Source organism: Erpetoichthys calabaricus, chromosome 15, assembly GCF_900747795.2.
Source record: "Erpetoichthys calabaricus chromosome 15, fErpCal1.3, whole genome shotgun sequence".
NCBI lineage: Eukaryota > Metazoa > Chordata > Cladistia > Polypteriformes > Polypteridae > Erpetoichthys > Erpetoichthys calabaricus.
In genome coordinates this window covers 66,080,622-66,090,760 of record NC_041408.2, presented here as the reverse complement: position 1 = coordinate 66,090,760, position 10,139 = coordinate 66,080,622, and the positions used below count along the sequence as shown (strand labels likewise).

The following is a 10,139-nucleotide window of genomic DNA, read 5'->3' as shown; positions in this document are numbered from 1 at the left end:
AAAACATTTTCAATGAACGATTACAGCTTTGACTGAGAGTTGCATTTCTATGGGACACATTTTTCTTTTCTTTTTTTTTTTTTTGCAAAATTAATGTGCTTTGTAACAATACTACTACTTTATAAAAACAGTTAAAATGTAATGACATATTTAATAAATGTAGCAATTATTCCAGATAAAGTTCTGCCAAGAAAATATCAGCACATTTTTATCAAACTTTCTGTGTAAAAAGAAAACATTTTTAGAGACTGAAACCTCTGCCCTAATGCCTCATTAGCAACTGGTCAAAACAAAAATATGCAAAAAGATCTTAAAATATTAAATTAAACTTTAAGTGATTAAACCAAAAAGAGATTTTATTTACACATTGTTTATATAAATATATTTACATTATTAAAAGAAAAGGTTGTACCGTTGTTATGTTAACAGTATCTTATCATTTAATTCAGGATTACAGATGTTCCTAAATATTTGTGGTCATCCATGGTCTAACAGTAAATCTTCACGTTCTGGACCATAAAAAGTGAATAGCGCTCGTTATCACATGCATTTTGATGAAGTTCTGTTTTTGTATTAGTTTTAACAGTCATTGCGCCTAATTATTTTTTTATTAACAGAAATATAAACATCATAATCCATTTAGCTATATCATAAATTACATTCAACAGAAAATATATTCTTTTGATAACAATTGTTGTTTCACTTAATACTGAAAGTGAAGGCAATTACTATGCCAGTGAAAAAGTGTTAAAATAAAAATATTAAGAGTTACTTTCAGAATTCTAACCATTCAGTCATATAAATGCAGTTGGAAGGTGAGATCTCGCCTCCTTCATGGCAGTCATCAAACACCTGAAAAACATTTTTGAACAAGTTACCAGTTAAAACAGTTTACAAAATGTGACACACTAACACTGTTTGAATCTTGAATTGTCAGCTTGTACACTTTATAATCTAATTAAAAAAATTTTAAACACTGACACAAAGATAAAACAAATGAGTGGTATTCTACCATTACACATCTTATTATGGCAGAGCTTTAACACTATGTTCTTTGATCACTTGAGTATTTTTATCTTAAAAAAAAAATCAGTTCACCGGTACATTTTTTCATGAGCTGATGCATTTCGGAATCACGAGATCTGGAAGTTGTTATGGAAGGATATGTGGAGGTCAGTGGGAGGGTTGGGGACTCCCATTGATGTATACCGATTAAAAAATATATTTAATATTGAAGAATGCCTTGGTGTTTCAAGCATGCAGGGTTTGGCCTTGCAAAAGAAACTCAACCACTGGAAATGCTTTTTTTTTTTTTTTTTTGGCGAAACATCAATAGCATCTTGTGATCCACCGACTGGGCAACACCGCGTTAGAGGACAGATAACTGGGGGGCATTTTAGAGACCTCCCCAAATGCATTATTTTTTTATCTAAAGAAAGAAACCAGAGACATTCGAGGAGAGACAGGAATAACATGCAAATATTCTGTTAGGTTGGGATTACCAATTATAGTTCTATCCATTTATCTTCCAAACCTACTTTACCCTGAGCAGAATAACAATACAATTCTGAAAATCTGCACTATCGAAAGGTATGGATAAAGAATAACAACAATATGACAATAGTTTTTAATGTTGACATCCAATGAAAAAGTTACACATAGCAACAGATTTGATGAACACTTTAAGACCTCCCTCAGGTTTTGCCTAAACTGATATTCTTACAAAGATAATGTGAAAAATTCAAGACTAAGACATGTTGGTTTGTTGAGTCTTTCAAAACATACCGGACAAAGGCCACACGGGGTCTTGACTAAACCAGCTGGTTGAATGATAGGGTTAACTCCTCTGTAAAGTTTCATTTGCCCATCAACACTGCCAACTGTTCCCTCTTTTGCAGCAATAATGGTCATCTCCACTTTCCCATCATATATAAGCGTATTTAAAATTGTTTCAATATCCTCCATTGAGAGCTCAACCTGAAAATAATAAAGAAAAGCAATGTGCTCAGTTCAAATAGCAAATTAAGAAACAGTCCTAAACTTAAAGCGCTAAAATAGTACGGTGTTGAATGTTAACATGCTTTAAAAATGCCTACAAATAAATATTATTTACACTGGCATAAATAGCATTTTTAAAGAAATAATAAACATATTCATGCAAATGACAAAAAAGCAAATGTATTTGTCACACATAAAAGACATTATGATATGCTTCAATTACAATAAATTCTTCAGTCATTTAGTACAGAAATACACTAGTTAGCTTCTAAAACTGATGCAGTGCTGAATGATTACAATATTTGTACTGGTTTACATTTTAACATTCTTGTTTCTCTTTAAATTATTAAAAAGCCCATTCCTTTATTCAATTTATCCTGTTAGATTTAAATGAAACATACTCTCTGACAAGTCAAATTAGGCAGGTTGTAGGCAATCGACATTACCTTACTGATCCCAAGTTCACATATGTACTTCCAGACCTCATGAGAAGACGCAAAAGAGCTGTTCCTCTGCACTAATGGACTCTGCTTGCTATCCCGAGCAGCCTCAGCCTGAAAAATTTGAAAGTTACTGCTAAAGAAAGAGTTGCAGTTGAGGGTATTTACAAACTACCAAAATATTTTTAAATGATTAATTCAACAATAAAAAATTATTAAGTATACAACGGTTTGTGAGTATTGAAAAATAGTTTTTTTTTTCACCGTCAATGATCAGTAAAACACCACTTATGTTTTGTATCAAGAGCTTTTTATGATGACAATTTCTACTGACCAGTGTAAGAATTGTTTACAATGCTAAATGTAACACCTGATGCTACAAGCAATATTTTCTAGATCAATTGACCTGACAGTAGGAATAAATCAGTACTAATTTAATATTATGTACGTGTGTTAGAAACACAAAACAAAAAAGGGGGAGATAGAGGAAAAATAAAATAAATCCAATAAAAATTCTCCACACCACTGCACTGGGTGAGAATCAGACCACTATTAATTCAACTCCAGACTCACACTGAACTAAGACAAAACCTTTACCTCAGTGCAAGGTTACATGGTATAATTTCTGTAAAGAACATGGTAGTATTCATCACACTGAAGGAAATGAACACTAAACAAAGGTGGTTAATAGGACTGAGCACATTAAAATTGTGCTGATTGACCTTCATTAAGGTTATATTCCCACTCTAATCACCAGTGTAATCTTTACAGCAACAGAACTAGTTAATAATAAGACAAGTTAGTTTAGTATGATGATCTGTAAATAATGTTTATTAAGGTGCTTCACAAAGTAAGAATATTAAAAACAGAATTAACAACAAAAATTAAAAATAATAATAGAGTAAAAATCATACATAATGACACAGTATTTTCCAAAAATACAAACAAGTCACTATACAACTCCATAAGCAAATTCAAAATGATATGTCATTTAAGATTAATTTAAACTACTCTTTACCTTGCTCTGAAGAAATTTATAGCATTGCTGGTTCAATACTTCTACAAACTCAGATTCAAAATCTTGGTCACTATACCATGCTCCTCCAGTTACTGAGCGGTCTGGTTGTACATTATATAACATATAAACCTTCTTCTTTGAAGCCTGAAAAAAATAAAAGGAAAAAACACCTATGGAATTATGAAGAAAATACTTCTGGTACAAATGCGCAGGACGTGGCACTGTTTGCCCCTGTTAATAAAGCAGTGTCTGATAAGTCTGGAAGGTGCAAAGTTTAGAACAAAATAAACATTGCCGTTTATAAAAAAACACCCAATAAAAACTCAACTGCAAAAAAGCTTCTGGACAACTTTTTATTTTGTCTGAGTGGAAATAATGAGCACCAATTTTATCTTTGTGCTGAATATGTTTAGGGGCAAAGACTAAACTTGGTACACCTAACATGCTATGTAAATGGCTTTGGGACTTTCTTTTGTGAATTCATTGCTTTATTTAGATTGTTTTAAAACATCTTTATAGGTGTGAATCAAAGTATAAATATGAAGTTTCTGTTTAAAGAAAGCACATTAATATGAAACATGGCATCAGTGATTACCTGACATTTCTTTACAGACATTTTATATATATTGCTCATCTTTACTTATATATCTTAATATATTTTTTCCTCAATTTAAGGTAACAGGACCTGGAATAAGCACATATTTATATTACAGATAGATAGATAGATAACTCAAACAGCATTCGCTACATAACTTTATTATCACTTAAATATACAAACATGGTTTGGGCACACTTTTATTAAAGCAACACTCTTGCTTGTAGTAGAAAGGTGTATAGTTAGCATATTCATCTAAATCAAATTGAAACAGAAAATTTGGTCCTAAAATTAATAAATGATGTAGTAATAACAATTCATAATGCTGAACAAACTACCTTTAACTAAATAAAAAAAAAATCAAGATTTAAACTTACAGCTACAGACTTAACTGCCTTAATGAGTTTTTTGCTCTCCAAGTTCTTTAGAATTTTGTTAATCTCAGTTAGAGGCAGATTACTCTTATACCGAATATCTCGACTCCATATACCTGTAGAAATACAAAGTTGAGAGGTAATGAATAAGAAACATAGTCTGTCATATTTCCAATACATTTTTTATTGAGTTCAGTTTTATTTATAATGAAAATGAATAGTCAATTTTAAAACTTGACCTACTGGATATCATCAGGCAAAAGACTTTGAAATGAAAGTAGGGTAACAAAGAAGCTGTTTAGTGTACAAAATACAAACAAGTAAACTTAATTTTATAGTGACTTTCAAGAGTGGATATATAAAGAAAGAAAACAATGTATTACCTTTGTTTCCTGCATCTTCTATTATCTGATAAACCAGTTTTTCTTGATTATCTGACCCTTTCATTTTGCTAGAAAAAAAAAATAATAGGCCCAAATGTACTTGAAAACAATAAATTTAACATATTTGTTGCTGTTCAATTTTTGATGAAATATGCTACATTAACATAAGTTGTAAAATAATTCTCTTCATTCACAATCACAAAATGATCAAGCTTCAGATTTCTGTACTATTAGAGTGAAGCTTTCTAGCACTGCTCTGGCATGCTAATTTTAGTTACTTTCAAAAAGTGAAGGCAAGTTTAGAGTTTAGTAATACACAGTTTCTTCTTCTTCAAAAAAAGCATAATATCCTACAAATGTATGTGCTTTACAAGTCAATACAAAAAATTATGTAATTTAACCAAACGTGCACACACTCATGCACACTGCATGCCACTGTCACTTTTGTGCCTTGGTATGCTGCTGAAAGAAACTGCCAAAAATTACTATAGAAATAGTTTGTTGCAATGTATGCATTATGCCTTTTACATAATACAGTGCATCCGGAAAGTATTTACAGCGCATCACTTTTTCCACATTTTGTTATGTTACAGCCTTATGCCAAAATGGATTAAATTCATTTTTTTCCTCAGAATTCTACACACAACACCCCATAATGACAATGTGAAAAAAGTTTACTTGAGGTTTTTGCAAATTTATTAAAAATAAAAAAATTGAGAAAGCACATGTACATAAGTATTCACAGCCTTTGCCACGAGGCTCAAAATTGAGCTCAGGTGCATCCTGTTTCCCCTGATCATCCTTGAGATGTTTCTGCAGCTTAATTAGAGTCCACCTGTGGTAAATTCAGTTGACTGGACATGATTTGGAAAGGCACACACCTGTCTATATAAGGTCCCACGGTTGACAGTTCATGTCAGAGCACAAACCAAGCATGAAGTCAAAGGAATATTCTGTAGACCTCCGAGACAGGATTGTCTCGAGGCACATATCTGGGGAAGGTTACAGAAAAATTCCTGCTGCTTTGAAGGTCCCAATGAGCACAGTGGCCTCCATCATCCGTAAGTGGAAGAAGTTCAAAACCACCAGGACTCTTCCTAGAGCTGGCCGGCCATCTAAATGGAGCGATCGGGGGAGAAGGGCCTTAGTCAGGGAGGTGACCAAGAACCCGATGGTCACTCTGTCCGAGCTCCAGAGGTCCTCTGTGGAGAGAGAACCTTCCAGAAGGTCAACCATCTCTGCAGCAATCCACCCATCAGGCCTGTATGGTAGAGTGGCCAGACGGAAGCCACTCCTTAGTAAAAGGCACATGGCAGCCCGCCTGGAGTTTGCCAAAAGGCACCTGAAGGACTCTCAGACCATGAGAAAGAAAATTCTCTGATGAGACAAAGATTGAATTCTTTGGTGTGAATGCCAGGCGTCACGTTTGGAGGAAACCAGGCACCATTCCTACAGTGAAGCATGGTGGTGGCAGCATCATGCTGTGGGGATGTTTTTCAGCGGCAGGAACTGGGAGACTAGTCAGGATAAAGGGAAAGATGACTGCAGCAATGTACAGAGACATCCTGGATGAAAACCTGCTCCAGAGCGCTCTTGACCTCAGACTGGGGCGACAGTTCATCTTTCAGCAGGACAACGACCCTAAGCACACAGCCAAGATATCAAAGGAGTGGATTCAGGACAACTCTGTGAATGTCCTTGAGTGGCCCAGCCAGAGCCCAGACTTGAATCCGATTGGACATCTCTGGAGAGATCTTAAAATGGCTGTGCACCTACGCTTCCCATCCAACCTGATGGAGTTTGAGAGGTGCTGCAAAGGGGAATGGGCGAAACTGGCCAAGGATAGGTGTGCCAAGCTTGTGGCATCATATTCAAAAAGACTTGAGGCTGTAATTACTGCCAAAGGTGCATCGACAAAGGACTGAGCAAAGGCTGTGAATACTTATGTACATGTGATTTCTTAGTTTTTTATTTTTAATAAATTTGCAAAAATCTCAAGTAAACTTTTTTCACGTTGTCATTATGGGGTGTTGTGTGCAGAATTCTGAGGAAAAAAAATGAATTTAATCCATTTTGGAATAAGGCTGTAACATAACAAAAGGTGGAAAAAGTGATGCGCTGTGAATACTTTCTGGATGCACTGTATTTAGCCTTCCTGACTTTAGTATGCATCTTGCCATATGGCTCTATATGGTCAACCCTTTCCCAAAAACACTTTAAACAAAACAACTTAACTATACCAGATTCATATTTACATTTTGATCAGTTTGACATATATATATTTTACATGTACATTTTAGAAGTACATGAAGACAATCATTATGAATAGTGTATATTATGGGTCACTGAAATTTTAAAATGCTTTTAAATTTCAAAATATAAAATGGTTAAATCATCACTAAAACAAGTAAGAAACATTTAACTGCAGTAGAGCAAGCAGTCTTGCACTTAAGAAAACTTGATGGATGAACGGAAGTATTGAAAGACACAAACAAAACTGTATATTAAATATATGACTGACCATTCAGTTTCAGGAACAGGGGAACAAAAACCCAACACACGAGTATCTATCTCTACAAGACATTGAGCACACTGCAGTTGGCTCACTTAACAGGACTTTGTGACCTGAACTTTCTGTGAGACAACAGGCAGGGCAATCTCTCCTTCAGCTATACAAACTCTGTCACTAGAGAAGAACCTCCCAGAGTGAACCTTATGGCTTCACAGAGATCTCAAATAGGCACCATCTCTCCCTGGTGTTTTGTGCTTAGCCCATATCACCTCAAAAGGGCTCAACAGCAGAACTACCATCCTGGAAATTCCTCCTTAGCTACTCTGGTCTACTCACTACTCAGCTCTGTTGTACCCGATTAAATGGACAGAATAACTTAAATGCAGGAATTCCTGCATTTTACAATAGCCAAGGGAGTCCTGACACAAGTCTTATGAAACACTGTAGCACAGTCTTAAAGTCATTCATGCAAGACATGCCAGAAATATAGCTCTCTAAACAGAATGAGCCAATAAACACTCCAAAGGCTGCAAAGTTCTATCTGGCAGCTACAGAAAGTGTTTGAATTAGATTATTGCTTCTAAAGGAGGTTCCAACAAACACTGCAGCTAATGGCAAACATACCTTTTTCATTCCTGACCCTGAATGTTTAAACAATATATGTTTAAGGAGATATGGCAATGTACAATTTTGTGTGTACTATTGTAGCTATTATTTTGACTTAGGTTAATATCAAATCACTTTTATGAGAACTAATAACTATATCACAGCCATGCATAAGCAGTAATTTGTTTATTTGTGTTAGACTGGAAACATACCTTGTACTTTGTGCATCTTTTAACCTGTAGAGTAGACCATTATTACTTCTCAGGAGGTCTAGCTGACCCTGAAAAATATATCAAAACATGAATCAGATATATTTCTTTAATCAAGCAAAAAATTACACATTTTCCTCTTCACCAACGGATCTGTTAGTCATATACTACACATTCATCCTATATTGCATTTTAGTTATTTTTATAATGGAAAGATGTCAGGCATTTATGTACTATATGCTTTTACACTTTTACTGTCAAATGTATGGTTGTAATACAGAGCCAGATTCCTAGGAACCCTGTTGCATGGTACAATTTTTAGTAAGAGAAAAGGCAGTTTCTAAAAATCTTTAATCATCCATCCATCCATTTTCCAACCCGCTGAATCCGAACACAGGGTCACGGGGGTCTGTTGGAGCCAATCCCAGCCAACACAGGGCACAAGGCAGGAACCAATCCTGGGCAGGGTGCCAACCCACCGCAGGACACACACAAACACTCCAAGCACACACTAGGGCCAACTTAGAATCGCCAATTCACCTAACCTGCATGTCTTTGGACTGTGGGAGGAAACCGGAGCGCCCGGAGGAAACCCACGCAGACACGGGGAGAACATGCAAACTCCACACAGGGAGGACCCGGGAAGCGAACCCAGGTCCCCAGGTCTCCCAACTGCGAGGCAGCAGCACTACCCACTGTGCCACCGTGCCGCCCATCTTTAATCATACACATTGTAATATGCTTTAACTTTAAAGGCATCTCAGTTGAACTAATTAACAATACAGTATACATATTTAGTAAAAGGAAGCAAAGTAAAACTGTATACAACAGAGCATGCATGAAATAAAGTGTTTTAAGAAAATGACCTGTCATTGAATATGTTACTACAAGTTTTCCAACAATATAAGATAAAAAGGCATTACCAGCGACAGAAGCTTGTTGATAACCATAGCCCTCTGCTGTGCTTCTACATGAGGCATTTCATTCTGGATCACCTGGTCCGTTATTCCATGTGGAAACTGCTGGCATAGCTCTTTAATTCTGTAAAGTGATGATGATACTGAAGTTTAGTAATGTTTATGGCATCATCTTAATAAACCGCATACAAAAGGACACAATAACTAGTTTCACTCTTATTAAACATTACTTATCTTCCAATTGTTACTCTAGAAAGATTTTATTTCCACTTCACTATGTTAACAGGATGAAAAGTCAAAAGTTGTTTTTTTCAGCAAACGATGCAAAATCCGTTGAACAGCTTGTTTGGATCGCGACACAGGTTGTTATCCTGGTAAACAGGAGCAACACAAACTTTTGTTTTATTCTTCCTGTTTACCTGCAGCCTGTAACACGCATGCTTGTAGCTGACACTGATAGCCTTTATTCTACGTTAAGATTTTAGAGTATGATATTCACTACGCACCAAAACTTGTACGAAAGATAGACGAAGATATAACAGACAACCCCGTAAAAAGTATTTCTCAATGAAGAAAAAAAAGTGATGCACGTTTCAGTATTATACAAGAATGCCGATTATAAAATGGACCTCAAATTTGTCATGAATTCAACAGTGAAGGGCAGTAATATGAAGGAGACGATTTAGTCACATTGCTAATAATGTCTTCACTTGGCAAAACACAAACAAAACGTCACCTGTTTTCAATCTCTGTAGGATCTGTGCATTCTTGCTTCACCTTTACTTCTGCCATGCTTTAAAAATGATAAAAGAAAGGCGAACGGTGACTGCAATTATTGAACTACTGAACTCTGAGCGACAAGAACACAACATAATCGGCATGCAACGACAGAAAACACACATGCGCGGCTCTTTCACGTGATTATTGCGTCATTTAAGACCGACGAGGTCCTTCTTTAATGTGTCGCTCAAGCCCAGAAGGACTGCCCGGTTATATGCGCGAATCGGACAGGCAAGCAAATCGGGTAGTGACATACCTAAAGTGTTATATATATATATAAAAAATATATAAAATTGCAAAGGCCTTA

The 10,139-nt window shown here is 35.7% G+C and overlaps 1 protein-coding gene across 1 annotated transcript; it reads right to left on the bottom strand.

Moving 5' to 3' along the window:
- Positions 1-338: 338 nt before the first annotated feature.
- Positions 339-9,995, bottom strand: polr3f (polymerase (RNA) III (DNA directed) polypeptide F). The gene is made up of 9 exons (XM_028820701.2): positions 9,789-9,995; positions 9,059-9,176; positions 8,139-8,206; positions 4,809-4,876; positions 4,429-4,541; positions 3,457-3,600; positions 2,445-2,552; positions 1,786-1,977; positions 339-852 (listed from the first exon to the last, which is right to left on the bottom strand). The coding sequence occupies exons 1-9, from the start codon at positions 9,842-9,844 to the stop codon at positions 775-777; spliced, it is 945 nt and encodes a 314-aa protein (XP_028676534.1). The 5' UTR covers positions 9,845-9,995; the 3' UTR covers positions 339-774.
- Between the last annotated feature and the right edge of the window lie 144 nt (positions 9,996-10,139).

Coding starts and splice junctions, on each gene's coding strand:
- polr3f (XM_028820701.2), bottom strand. CDS start 9,844: ATGGCAGAAGTAAAGGTGAAGCAAGAATGCACAGATCCTACAGAGATT. Junction 4,877..8,138: donor AAAGATGCACAAAGTACAAG/GTATGTTTCCAG, acceptor TTTTTTTTCTAG/CAAAATGAAAGGGTCAGATA. Junction 3,601..4,428: donor AGGCAGTTAAGTCTGTAGCT/GTAAGTTTAAAT, acceptor TATTTTTTTCAG/GCTTCAAAGAAGAAGGTTTA.